This window comes from Lithobates pipiens, unplaced genomic scaffold, assembly GCF_037356315.1.
Source record: "Lithobates pipiens isolate NorthernLeopardFrog02 unplaced genomic scaffold, aLitPip1_a1.2 Scaffold_35, whole genome shotgun sequence".
Lineage (NCBI taxonomy): Eukaryota > Metazoa > Chordata > Amphibia > Anura > Ranidae > Lithobates > Lithobates pipiens.
The window spans coordinates 18,419,682-18,433,937 of NW_027507811.1; the positions used below are offsets into that span (position 1 = coordinate 18,419,682).

The window sequence follows — 14,256 nt, forward strand, 5'->3', positions numbered from 1 at the left end:
TTCAAAATTTGTATTTAATATTATTTATTATTATTATTTATTATAAAAAAATTATAAAAAAATATTTATTATTATTATTATTATTATTATATTATTTATTATTATTTTATTTAATTTTTTTTTCAAATTTTTTTGTTTATAGCGCAAAAAATAAAAACCGCAGAGGTGATCAAATACCACCAAAAGAAAGCTCTATTTGTGGGGAAAAAAAGAATGTAAATTTTGTTTGGGAGCCACGTCGCACGACCGCGGAATTGTCAATTAAATCGACGCAGTGCCGAATCACAAAAAGGGGCCTGGTCCTTTGGCTGCAAATTGGTCCGGGGCTTAAGTGGTTAATAAATACCAAATATATTCAACAGGAAAACCACGAATGGCTGAAAAAAACACCCCCAAAAAACAAAAAAAAAACTTCAATAACCAAAATTGTAAATATACAACAAATAAAAACCTTTATCCGTGTGTGTTTTTCAATAAATCTTTAAAATATATATATATAATTAGTATATTATAGTTAACCTCTTGCCGATCGTATACTGTAGATATATACGGCGGCAAGGTGGCTCTCCTGCGCAGGATCACGTACCTATCACGTGATCCCGCTCTGTCGGGTTTGAGGCACGTGAGAGCGCCTCCCGCGGGCCGCTCCCGCTATGATTAGACACATGCCGATGCTTCAGTACAGAAGCAGAATGGCGGTCTGTCATGACACTACCTGCCTGGAGTTCGCATGTTCTCCCTGTGCCTGCGTGGGTTTTCTCCGGGTGCTCCGGTTACCTCCCACACTCCGAAGACATGCTGGTAGGTTAACTGGTCTAAATTGGCCCTAGTATATGTATAAATGTGACCAATGCCGCGTACACACGATCGGAAATTTCCGCCAGCAAAAGCCCGATGAGAGCTTTTCATCGGAAAACGCGACCGTGTGTACGCTCCATCGGAAATTTAGCTGGCCGAATTCCCGCCAGTAAACATTTGATGGCACGTTCTCAATTTTCCCGATGGAAAAACTTTCTATCGGAAATTCCGATTGTGTGTAGGCAAATCCGACACGCAAAAACTCACGCACGCTCATGCCTCTCGTACACACGATCGGAATTCTCATCGGAAAAAGCTCTGATGGTTTTCCCGATGTAATTCCGACGGAATTCGGCTCAAGCTGTCTTGCCTACACATGGTCAACACTAGAAAAAGGAAGTCCAATAGCCAGTAGCCAATAGCTTCCGTCTCGTAGTTCAATCTGAGCATGTGTGATTTTTGGCGTTGTAGGCATTGCATACACGCGATCTGAATTTCCGAAAGCATGTTCTCAATTTTCCAGACGGAAAAACTTTCTATTTATTTTTGGCTAGTGGAAATTCGGACAGCTAAATTCCGATGGAGCGTACACACGGTCGCATTTTCCGATGAAAAGCTCTCATCGGTCTTTTTCTGGCGGGAATTCCGATCACGTGTACGCGGCATCAGATTCAACTACGAGACGGAAGCTATTGGCTACCGGGTATTGAACTTAATTTTTCTAGTCCCGTCGTACGTGTTGTACGTCACCGCGTTCTTGGCGGTCCGAATTTGGTATGACCGTGTGTAGGCCAGACAGCTTGAGCGGAATTCCGATGGGAAAACCATCAGAGCTTTTTCCGACGAGAATTCCGATCGTGTGTATGTAGCATTAGGGACCTTAGATGGTAAGCTTCTTGAGGGTAGGGACTGACGTGAATGTACAATGTATATGTAAAGTGCTGTGTAAATTGACAGCGCTATACAAGTACCTGAAATATAAAAATCAAACAAAAGACATGGATCCAGTGTCTCTCCTTAAACATGTCTTCTCCTAGTACAAACACTTCCACCACAGTAGTAAAGCACTGCTCAGGCATACATTTAACCCTTTGATCCCCCTGATGTTAACCCCTTCCCAGCCAGTGTCATTAGTACAGTGACAGTGCATTTTTTTTTTTTTTAGCACTGATCACTGTATTAGTGTCACTTGTCCCCAAAAATTGTCAGTGTACCGACTATCCGGTGCAATATTGCACTCCTCCTATAAGTCGCTGATCATTTTTAGTTAAAAAAGACGCTATAACGTTTGCGCAAACCGATCAATATACGCTTATTGGCATTTTTTTTTTTTTTTTTACCAAAGATACTGTATGTAACAGAATACATATTGGCCTAAATTTTTTATTTATTTATTTTTTGTACATTTTTTTTTTATTATTAAAAGGTTTTCCACGTAGAAAAAAAAGACACATCCAAACTTAAAACATAATAAAAACATTCAGCACCACAATTCCCAGCACCAGTGTACAATGCAGCTCCCATATCTAATAAGTAGTAACAGATATATATTGGCCTAAATTGATGAAGAAATTCGATTTAAAAAAAAAATATTGGATTGTTTTATAGCAGAAAATAAAAAATATTGTTTTTTTTTTTTTCAAAATTGTCGGTCTTTTTTTGTTTATAGCGCAAAAAAATAAAAATGCAGATACCACCAAAAGAAAGCTCTATTTACGAGGGAAAAAAATACATCAATTCTGTTTAGGTACAGTGTCGCACGACCGCGCAATGTTCAGTTAAAGTAACGCAGTGCCGTATCGCAAAAAATGGCCTGGTCATGAAGGGGGGGGGTTGTAAATCTTAATGTTATTGATAAGTTCTATTTATAAAGACATCATATTTCCATATAGTGCAATATATGGCTCTATACAGTATATAGGTAATATTGCTGCATTATTATTATACTTGATTTATAATTTTTGATTTAAGTTGCAACAGTTTTCAGACAGTACAGTTACGGTATTGATTATATTATACAGTATATATGTGTGTTTATCATCATCTGTTGGAGATAAAAGACTTCACAGTGACTATGGAGGAAGAGGACGGACATAACGGTGGTGGGGGGGGTTACTGGGTGTAAATATGAAATAAGATCTTATTACCTCCTCTACTGCTCCTTCCAACGTCTTTTCTCTACTGCCTCACCTTTCACCCGGAACTTCCTTTTTAACCCCGCTATCACTTCCTGTACATAAGATACCTCATTTCCTGTCTGTATATCACTTCCTGTTACCACCTGACATCACTTCCTCCCCATCTCCGGTATCACTTCCTGTGTCTGTAAAAATCACACACTTCCCGTCTCCGTGTTCCAATCGTTATAATTGGAAATGATCTCCACCTTCAGAGCAATGTCATTAAAGGGGGAGTCCCGTCTATTTTATTATTCAGTGTAAACTACACAACCCCACTTTTGGCCGAAGGAGCACCACAGATCCTCTTCTCCCTTGGGTGCCGCTCTTACTAGAATTCTTAAGTAAGGATGAGCTCAGGCGTGATCGCATACTCCACATGCAGAGCCCGCCAGGAAGTCGGCGCAGCGCTGCGCTAATCACAGGCAGCGAGACATGGTCCCGATGCGCGGCTGCAGAGATCGGGCAATGTCTCACTGCCTGTGATTAGAGCAGCACTGCGTCGACTTCCTGGCGGGCTCTGCACGTGGAGTATGCGAATACGCTGGTGCTCATCCTTACTCTTAAGTAGAGATGGGCTCGGGTGTGTTCGAAACCCAACATGCCCAATCCTGCCAGGAAGCCGACGCTGCACGCGGCTAATCACAGGCAGTGAGACATTTCCCATTCTGTGTATCTGCGGACTGGGAAATGTCTCACTGCCTATGATTAACCGTCTGCAGTGTCGGCTTCCTGGCGAGAACGGGCAGGTGGGATCCCGAACCCATCTCTATTCTTAAGTCAGAAGGTATACCCCTAGTGGTGAGGAGCACATGGGGAATACTGTAGAGCAGCGCTGCCCAACCTCAGTACTCAATTACCTCCAACACGTCATGTTTTCAGGATTTCCTTCACCTTGTACAAGTGCTTATAATCCATGACAATGGCTATGTATTTATGACAGCTGTTATATCTAAGGGAAAATATTAAAAATATGGCCTGTTGGGGGTACCTGAGGACTAAGGTCGGGAATGACTGATATAGAATTTCACTTGAGTGACAGCTCTGAGTCGGCTAATATCACATCCAAGATTGCTGTACCCAGCATCAGTCCAGTATATCTAGACTATAAACTAACAGCTCTGGATGTACAGTTGGATAAATGGCTCTATATTTAGGATGCATGTGGTCTATACTCACAGAATGCTCATTAATTAGAGAGGAACAAATGGGAGTATATCTGAACTATAAACTTGTGGTTTTGGATGTACAGTTGGATGAATGGCTCTATATTTAGGATGTATCTGGTCTATAAACCAGAGGCCCTGGATGGACAGCTGGATAAATGGCTCTATATTTAGGATGTATCCAATCTATAAACCAGAGGCTCTGGATGGACAGTTGGATAAATGGCTCTATATTTAGGATGTATCCAGTCTATAAACCAGAGGCTCTGGATGGACAGTTGGATGAATGGTTCTATATTTAGGATGTATCCGGTCTATAGACCAGAGGCTCTGGATGGACAGTTGGATAAATGGTTCTATATTTAGGATGTATCTGCTCTATAGACCAGAGGCCCTGGATGGACAGTTGGATAAATGGCTCTATATTTAGGATGTATCCAATCTATAAACCAGAGGCTCTGGATGGACAGTTGGATAAATGGCTCTATATTTAGGATGTATCCGGTCTATAAACCAGAGGCTCTGGATGGACAGTTGGGTGAATGGTTCTATATTTAGGATGTATCCAGTCTATAAACCAGAGGCTCTGGATGGACAGTTGGATGAATGGTTCTATATTTAGGATGTATCCGGTCTATAGACCAGAGGCTCTGGATGGACAGTTGGATAAATGGTTCTATATTTAGGATGTATCTGCTCTATAGACCAGAGGCCCTGGATGGACAGTTGGATAAATGGTTCTATATTTAGGATGTATCCGGTCTATAAACCAGAGGCTCTGGATGGACAGTTGGATGAATTGCTCTATATTTAGGATGTATCCGTTTTTTTGCCTTTTTGCTTATATTGCCTTATGGGATTAATAAAGTATTCTGTTACCAAGTACACATGTTTTTTTTTTTTTCAATGTATTTATTGATTTTATGACACAACATAAGAAATCAGAAGCAAGCATATAGGTCGCCCACGCAGGGGCTAAACAATGATCAGGTATTACAGAGAAATCCAAAAGGAATACGAATGGAACAATCATAGTTAAACACCTTTGTGCAACTGGGATGATATCAAAGGATAATAAAAGCAAAATGGAAAGAAAAGGGAACAAAAAAGGAAAAAAAAAAGTCCATATGCCACGGCCTACTCACAGTCATCCCAGGGGAGTAGAAATGCTTTCATAAAGTGAAGAAAGTCTATACAATATTAACATTATACAATATTAATGGCTGCTGTCTTTAACTGAACACTCTTGTTATTTCAGGAACAAAATTTGTAATAATCTCTCCCACTTAGATTGCTGATCAAGGCCCAAATCGATTTGCTTCCATACTCTCTCCAGCCACTGCGCCATGTTTTAGGCTGTTGTTTCTGAAACACGGCATTGACATTTTTTTGCATTTGTACAGAATACAGCGTGGTACTAAAAATAAGATCACAAGTGACTTTCATTCTTTGCTTTTTTTCTATCCTACCCAAAACACACTGATACTAAAAAAAATAATAATAATTCTGCCCCCCCCCCCCAAATAAAAAGACCCTGACCTTCACACAAAAAAAAACCTGGTCACTGACCTAGATCAAACCTTGATCTAAGTTTTTTTTTTATTATTATTTTATTTATTTATAAACACTTTTTTTTCTGTGCAAGGGATACAATGTATCTCTCCTCCATTCACAGAAAAAGAAAATACAGTGACTGATCACTAATACCCTATTTAGAGGCTACCACAGTGGTCAGGTGTCCCGGAATCTCGAGTTCTGGGTCCCGATCGTTACTACGATGTCTATTAACCCAGAAAACGGCCATTACTGTTAGCTAAGGTTCCACTCCCACTGACTTCAATTGGGAGTGGAATGGGATCAATAATAAATTCATATGGTGTAAACAATACAACATTCCCTCATTCGCCTCAAAAAGACATGGTATATGACAGTACTTAAGAGGTAATATCTGCAGGACCTATGACCTCACTAAACCTGAAAGGGGAATAAGAATTCTATAATGACATAAAGGTCTTAATACGATTTTGTAAATACATGGAAACCCATGTCTTTTTGAGGCGAATGAGGGAATGTTTTATTGTTTACGCCATATGAATTTATTATTTTTATTTATATTTATATTTATATTGTTTTGCCTATTTTATACTATTACTTCTAATACATCTAATTGGAGTGTATTTAGTGAATCTATTATCATATGTATCATTATATGTATTTTACTTTGTGTTACTACTCTATTTATTTGTACTATTACTATGTATTTTTACATGGTTATTGATGTATCAATAAAACTCCTTTACATTCGCCCTCTTACTGTTTTGCTTCCATGTACTGCATTTAAAGTCCCACCTCCCTTGTAATTTATTTCCCCCCCCCTTTTGTTTGGTTAGGTAATTGTGATAGATATTCACGACCTTACCAGGCCATGTTATCATTTAAAGTCCCTAGGGATGGAATTATTGGGCCTTACCAGGCCATGTTTTCCTTAAAGTCCCTATTTTTTTTATAAAATGTCTTTAGCCCTTTAAGGCAGTGCCCCCTTTGTGATTGGCGGCTGTGCTGGAGGAGGCAGGAGGCTGGACACAGAGGGACTAAACTGAAGTTAGAGCATGGAAAAGGGGAGTGTGATACGATACACAATATGTTCTACAGGAGTTCCACCTCCCCCATCAATATAAAAATCCCTGGTAGCTCTCCTCCCACCATCCACACTACATTCTCCGACAGATCTCCTCCACCATCCACACTACATTCTCCGACAGATCTCCTCCACCGTCCACACTACATTCTCCGACAGCTCTCCTCCACCATCCACACTACATTCTCCGACAGATCTCCTCCACCATCCACACTACATTCTCCGACAGATCTCCTCCACCATCCACACTACATTCTCCGACAGATCTCCTCCACCATCCACACTACATTCTCCGACAGCTCTCCTCCACCATCCACACTACATTCTCCGACAGCTCTCCTCCCACCATCCACACTACATTCTCCGACAGCTTTCCCCCCCACCATCCACACTACATTCTCCGACAGCTCTCCTCCACCATCCACACTACATTCTCCGACAGATCTCCTCCACCATCCACACTACATTCTCCGACAGATCTCCTCCCACCATCCACACTACATTCTCCGACAGCTCTCCTCCACCATCCACACTACATTCTCCGACAGATCTCCTCCACCATCCACACTACATTCTCCGACAGATCTCCCCCCACCATCCACACTACATTCTCCGACAGATCTCCTCCACTATCCACACTACATTCTCCAACAGATCTCCTCCACCATTCACACTACATTCTCCGACAGATCTCCTCCACCATCCACACTACATTCTCCGACAGACCTCCTCCACCATCCACACTACATTCTTCGACAGATCTCCTCCACCATCCACACTACATTCTCCGACAGATCTCCTCCACCATCCACACTACATTCTCCCACAGATCTCCTCCACCATCCACACTACATTCTCCGACAGCTCTCCTCCATCATCCACACTACATTCTCCGACAGCTCTCCACCATCCACACTACATTCTCCAACAGATCACCTCCCACCATCCACACTACATTCTCCGACAGACCTCCTCCACCATCCACACTACATTCTCCGACAGATCTCCTCCCACCATCCACACTACATTCTCCAACAGCTCTCCTCCACCATCCACACTACATTCTCCGACAGATCTCCTCCTCCACCATCCACACTACATTCTCCGACAGATCTCCCCCACCATCCACACTACATTCTCCGACAGATCTCCTCCTCCACCATCCACACTACATTCTCCGACAGATCTCCCCCACCATCCACACTACATTCTCCAACAGATCTCCTCCCACCATCCACACTACATTCTCCGACAGACCTCCTCCACCATCCACACTACATTCTCCGACAGATCTCCTCCACCATCCACACTACATTCTCCGACAGATCTCCTCCACCATCCACACTACATTCTCCGACAGATCTCCTCCACCACCCACACTACATTCTCCGACAGATCTCCTCCACCATCCACACTACATTCTCCGACAGCTCTCCTCCACCATCCACACTACATTCTCCGACAGATCTCCTCCACCATCCACACTACATTCTCCGACAGCTCTCCTCCACCATCCACACTACTTTCTTCGACAGATCTCCTCCCACCATCCACACTACATTCTCCGACAGCTCTCCTCCACCATCCACACTACATTCTCCGACAGCTCTCCTCCACCATCCACACTACATTCTCCGACAGCTCTCCTCCACCATCCACACTACATTCTCCGACAGACCTCCTCCACCATCCACACTACATTCTCCGACAGATCTCCTCCCACCATCCACACTACATTCTCCAACAGCTCTCCTCCACCATCCACACTACATTCTCCGACAGATCTCCTCCACCATCCACACTACATTCTCCGACAGATCTCCTCCACCATCCACACTACATTCTCCCACAGATCTCCTCCACCATCCACACTACATTCTCCGACAGCTCTCCTCCATCATCCACACTACATTCTCCGACATCACTACATTCTCCGACAGCTCTCCACCATCCACACTACATTCTCCAACAGGAATCTCCTCCCACCATACCACACTACATTCTCCGCAGACCTCCTCCACCATCCACCACTACATTCTCCACAGATCTCCTCCCACCATCCACCTACATTCTCCAACTCACTACATTCTCCGACAGCTCTCCACCATCCACACTACATTCTCCGACAGATCTCCCCCACCATCCACACTACATTCTCCGACAGATCTCCTCCTCCACCATCCACACTACATTCTCCGACAGATCTCCCCCACCATCCACACTACATTCTCCAACAGATCTCCTCCCACCATCCACACTACATTCTCCGACAGACCTCCTCCACCATCCACACTACATTCTCCGACAGCTCTCCTCCACCATCCACACTACATTCTCCGACAGATCTCCTCCACCATCCACACTACATTCTCCGACAGCTCTCCTCCACCATCCACACTACTTTCTTCGACAGATCTCCTCCCACCATCCACACTACATTCTCCGACAGCTCTCCTCCACCATCCACACTACATTCTCCGACAGCTCTCCTCCACCATCCACACTACATTCTCCGACAGCTCTCCTCCACCATCCACACTACATTCTCCGACAGACCTCCTCCACCATCCACACTACATTCTCCGACAGATCTCCTCCCACCATCCACACTACATTCTCCAACAGCTCTCCTCCACCATCCACACTACATTCTCCGACAGATCTCCTCCACCATCCACACTACATTCTCCGACAGCTCTCCTCCACCATCCACACTACATTCTCCGACAGATCTCCTCCCACCATCCACACTACATTCTCCGACAGCTCTCCTCCACCATCCACACTACATTCTCCGACAGCTCTCCTCCACCATCCACACTACATTCTCCGACAGACCTCCTCCACCATCCACACTACATTCTCCGACAGATCTCCTCCCACCATCCACACTACATTCTCCAACAGCTCTCTCCCCACCATCCACACTACATTCTCCGACAGATCTCCTCCACCATCCACACTACATTCTCCGACAGACCTCCTCCCACCATCCACACTACATTCTCCAACAGCTCTCCTCCACCATCCACACTACATTCTCCGACAGATCTCCTCCCACCATCCACACTACATTCTCCGACAGACCTCCTCCCACCATCCACACTACATTCTCCAACAGCTCTCCTCCACCATCCACACTACATTCTCCGACAGATCTCCTCCCACCATCCACACTACATTCTCCGACAGATCTCCTCCCACCATCCACACTACATTCTCCGACAGCTCTCCTTCCACCATCCACACTACATTCTCCGACAGATCTCCTTCCACCATCCACACTACACTTGTGGTGGTTAACAAGATTATTTTTCCTAAAGAAAGATTTCCCGAACTCTGAACATAAATAGGACGCTCAAGCATGTGAATCTTCTGGTGTTTCAGAAGGTGTCCTTTATGAGTTAAAAATTCCCCACGTTTGCATAGAAGGACATTCACTCATGTGAACTCTGAAATCTAACAAGGGCTCCTTTCTGAGTGAAAGATTTCCCGCACTCCGAACACGAATAAGACATTCACCCATGTGAATTTTCTGATGTTCAACAAGGTTTCTTTTATTAGTAAAAGATTTCCTGCACTCTGAACATGAATAGGGACGCTCACCACTGTGAATTCTCTGATGTATAACAAAACGATATTTCTTAAGGAAGGATTTCCCGCACTCTGAACATGAATAGGGACGCTCACCGCTGTGAATTTTGTTATGTTTAGAAAGATCTCTTTTGTCTTTGAAAGCTTTCCCGCACACTGAACATGAATAGGGACGCTCAGTGCTGTGAATTCTCTGATGTATAGCAAGACCACCTTTATGAGTGAATGATTTCCCGCACTCTGAACATGAATATGGACGCTCACCCGTGTGATTTCTCTGATGTGTAATAAGACGATATTTCTTAAGGAAAGATTTCCCGCACTCTGAACATGTATGGGGAAGGTCACCTGTGTGATATTTCTGATGTTGCAAAAGATTTCCCTTCTGAATGAAAGATTTCCCACAATCTGAACATGAATAGGGACGCTCACCAGTGTGAATTTTGTGATGTTTAGTAAGTTCTCCTTGGTTTTTGAAAGCTTTCCCGCACTCTGAACATGAATAGGGACGCTCACCGGTATGAATCCTCTGATGTCTAGCAAGACGATATTTCTTAAGGAAAGATTTCCCACACTCTGAACACGTATAGGGAAGGTCACCTGTGTGATATTTCTGATGTTGCAAAAGATTTCCTCTCTCAGTGAAAGATTTCCCGCACTCTAAACATGAATAAGGACGCTCACCTGTGTGAATTCTCTGATGTTTAGTAAGATCTCCTTGGTCTTTGAAAGCTTTCCCGCACTCTGAACATGAATATGGACATTCGCCAGTGTGAATTCTCTGATGTCTAACAAGATGATATTTCCTATGGAAGGATTTCCCGCACTCTGAACATGTAAAGGGAAGGTCATCTGTGTGATATTTCTGATGTTGCAAAAGATTTCCCTTCTGAGTGAAAGATTTCCCGCACTCTGAACATGAATAAGGACGCTCACCTGTGTGAACTCTCTGGTGCTCAGTAAGTCTTCCTCTCTTTGTGAACGATTTCCCACACTCAGAACATGAATAGGGATGGTTACCCGTGTGAATACCCTGGTGTCCAACAAGCGTTCCTTTTTCAGTGAACGATTTCCCGCACTGTGAACATGAATAGGGACGCTCACCTGTGTGAATTTTCAGGTGTGTAACAAAGTTTTGTTTATGTTTGAAAGATTTCCCGCACTCTGAACAAGGGAAAGGACGCTCACCTGTGTGGGTTCTCTGGTGCCGAATAAGTTTTCCTTTGGTAATGAAAGATTTCCCGCACTCTGAACATGAGAATAGATTGTCACCTCGGTGATCTCCTTCATGGGGTGAGGAAGATTCCTCGGGATTAGAAGGATCTGTTGATGGATCTGCAGTGTGAGATCTTACATGGATATTTCCAATCATAGTATGTGATTGATGAGAAGATTCCCCCTGATCAGAGGGATCCATTGATGTCTCCGGACAGGAAGGTCTGTGATGTATATTTTGTGTATTTGGATTTCCTCCTGGAGGATCCTGTGTGATGACATTATCTTCTGACTTACAATCAGCAGATAATAGAAGACGTCTCTCCGAGGAATTCCTGACATCACATCCATCTGTTGGAAAGAAGTAAAAAAATAGAATAAATCTCAGTAGATGACAAATAAGTGGAGTTTTGGCTCCTCCTCCCCGTCGGTGGAATAAGTGGAAATGCCGATCTCACAGCTGGGCTCCTGTTCTCCCTCCAAAATCAACCAGAAAAGTCTTCACACCGAGTCCATATATCATCTGAGAGAGAGGGGGGGGGGGGGGAGAGAGAGAGAGAGAGAGAGATGGGGGGTTGAGAGAGAGAGAGAGAGAGAGATGGGGGGGGGTAAGAGAGAGAGAGAGAGATGGGGGGGGGTAAGAGAGAGAGAGAGAGAGATGGGGGGGGGGTGAGAGAGAGAGAGATGGGGGGGGGTGAGAGAGAGAGAGAGAGAGAGAGAGAGAGAGAGATGGGGGTGAGAGAGAGAGAGAGAGAGAGAGATGGGGGGGTGAGAGAGAGAGAGAGAGATGGGGGGTGAGAGAGAGAGAAATGGGGGGGTGAGAGAGAGAGAGATGGGGGGGGGTGAGAGAGAGAGAGATAGGGGGGGTGAGAGAGAGAGATGGGGGGGGGTGAGAGAGAGAGATGGGGGGTGAGAGAGAGAGAGATGGGGGGGGGGGTGAGAGAGAGAGAGAGAGAGAGAGAGATGGGGGGGGGTGAGAGAGAGAGAGAGATGGGGGGGGTGAGAGAGAGAGAGATGGGGGAGGGGGGTGAGAGAGAGAGAGATGGGGGGGAGAGAGAGAGAGAGAGAGAGAGATGGGGGGGTGAGAGAGAGAGAGAGATGGGGGGGTGAGAGAGAGAGATTGGGGGGGGTGAGAGAGAGAGATTGGGGGGGGGGGTGAGAGAGAGAGAGATGGGGGGGTGAGAGAGAGAGAGAGATGGGGGGGGGAGAGAGAGAGAGAGATGGGGGGGGGGAGAGAGAGAGAGAGAGAGAGCGCTATCTGCCTATTACAGTATCTCATAAAAGTAAGTACACCCCTCACATTTTTGTAAATCTTTTCATGTGACAACACTGAAGAAATGACACTTGTCTACAATGTAAAGTAGTGAGTGTACAGCTTGTATAACAGTGTAAATTTGCTGTCCTCTCAAAATAACTCAACACACAGCCATTAATGTCTAAATCGCTGGCAACAAAAGTGAGTACACCCCTAAGTGAAAATGTCCAAATTGGGCCTAAAAAGTGTCAATATTTTGTGTGGCCTCCATTATTTTCCAGCACTGCCTTAACCCTCTTGGGCATGGAAGTCACCAGAGCTTCACAGGTCACCACTGGAGTCCTCTTCCCCTCCTCCATGATGACATAACGGAGCTGGTGGATGTTGGAGACCTTTCGCTCCTCCACCTTCCATTTGAGAATGCCCCACAGATGCTCAATAGGGTTTAGGTCTGGAGACATGCTTGACCAGTCCATCTCCTTTACCCTCAGCTTCATTAGCAAGGCAGTTGTCATCTTGGAGGTGTGTTTGGGGTGGTTATCATGTTAGAATACTGCCCTGCAGCCCAGTCTCCGAAGGGAGGGATCATGCAATATCAATGATCTGTAGCTCCCCAGTGCCGGCAGCACTCATGCAGCCCCAGACCATGACAATCCCACCACCATGCTTGACTGTAGACAAGACACACTTGTCTTTGTCCTCCTCACCTGGTTGCCCCCACACACGCTTGTCACCATCTGACACCAAATACATTTATCTTGGTCTCATCAGACCACAGGACAAGGTTCCAGTAATCCATGTCCTTAGTCTGCTTGTCCTCAGCAAACTGTTTGCAGTCTTTCTTGTGCATCATCTTTAGAAGAGGCTTCCTTCTGGGACGACAGCCATGCAGATCAATTTGATGCAGTGTGCGGTGTATGGTCTGAGCACTGACAGGCTGACCTCCCCCCACCCCTTCAATAATGATGGCAGCACTCATACGTCTATTTCCCAAAGACAACCTCTGGATATGACGCTGAGCACGTGACCTCAACTTCTTTGGTAGACCATGGCAAGGCCTGTTCTGAGTGGAACCTGTCCTGTTACACCGCTGTATGGTCTTGGCCACCGATCTGCAGCTCAGTTTCAGGGTCTTGGCAATCTTCTTATACCCTAGGGCCTAGGCCATCTTTATGTAGAGCAACAATTCTTTTTTTTTCAGATCCTCAGAGAGTTCTTTGCCATGAGGTGCCATGTTGAACTTCCAGTGACCAGTATGAGAGAGTGAGAGCGATAACACCAAATTTAACACACCTGCTCCCCATTCACATCTGAGACCTTGTAACACTAATGAGTCACATGACACCCGGGGAGGGAAAACGGCTAATTGCGCCCAATTTGGAAATTTTTCACTTAGGGGGTGTACTCACTTTT

The 14,256-nt window shown here is 44.8% G+C and overlaps 2 protein-coding genes across 2 annotated transcripts in view; both read right to left on the reverse strand.

Moving 5' to 3' along the window:
* Positions 1–3,007, reverse strand: part of LOC143955180 (uncharacterized) — a 275,659-nt gene extending 272,652 nt beyond the window's left edge. Inside the window, 1 exon segment of the mRNA XM_077465272.1 lies at positions 2,946–3,007. The gene's annotated coding sequence lies outside the window, so the exon portion shown is untranslated.
* A 6,983-nt stretch (positions 3,008–9,990) lies between these two features.
* Positions 9,991–14,256, reverse strand: part of LOC143956088 (uncharacterized) — a 106,914-nt gene continuing 102,648 nt past the window's right edge. Inside the window, exon 9 of the mRNA XM_077466218.1 lies at positions 9,991–11,561. Within this exon, the coding sequence (XP_077322344.1) occupies positions 10,177–11,561 (1,385 nt within the window). The 3' untranslated portion in view covers positions 9,991–10,176. The remainder of the gene's footprint in view (positions 11,562–14,256) is intronic.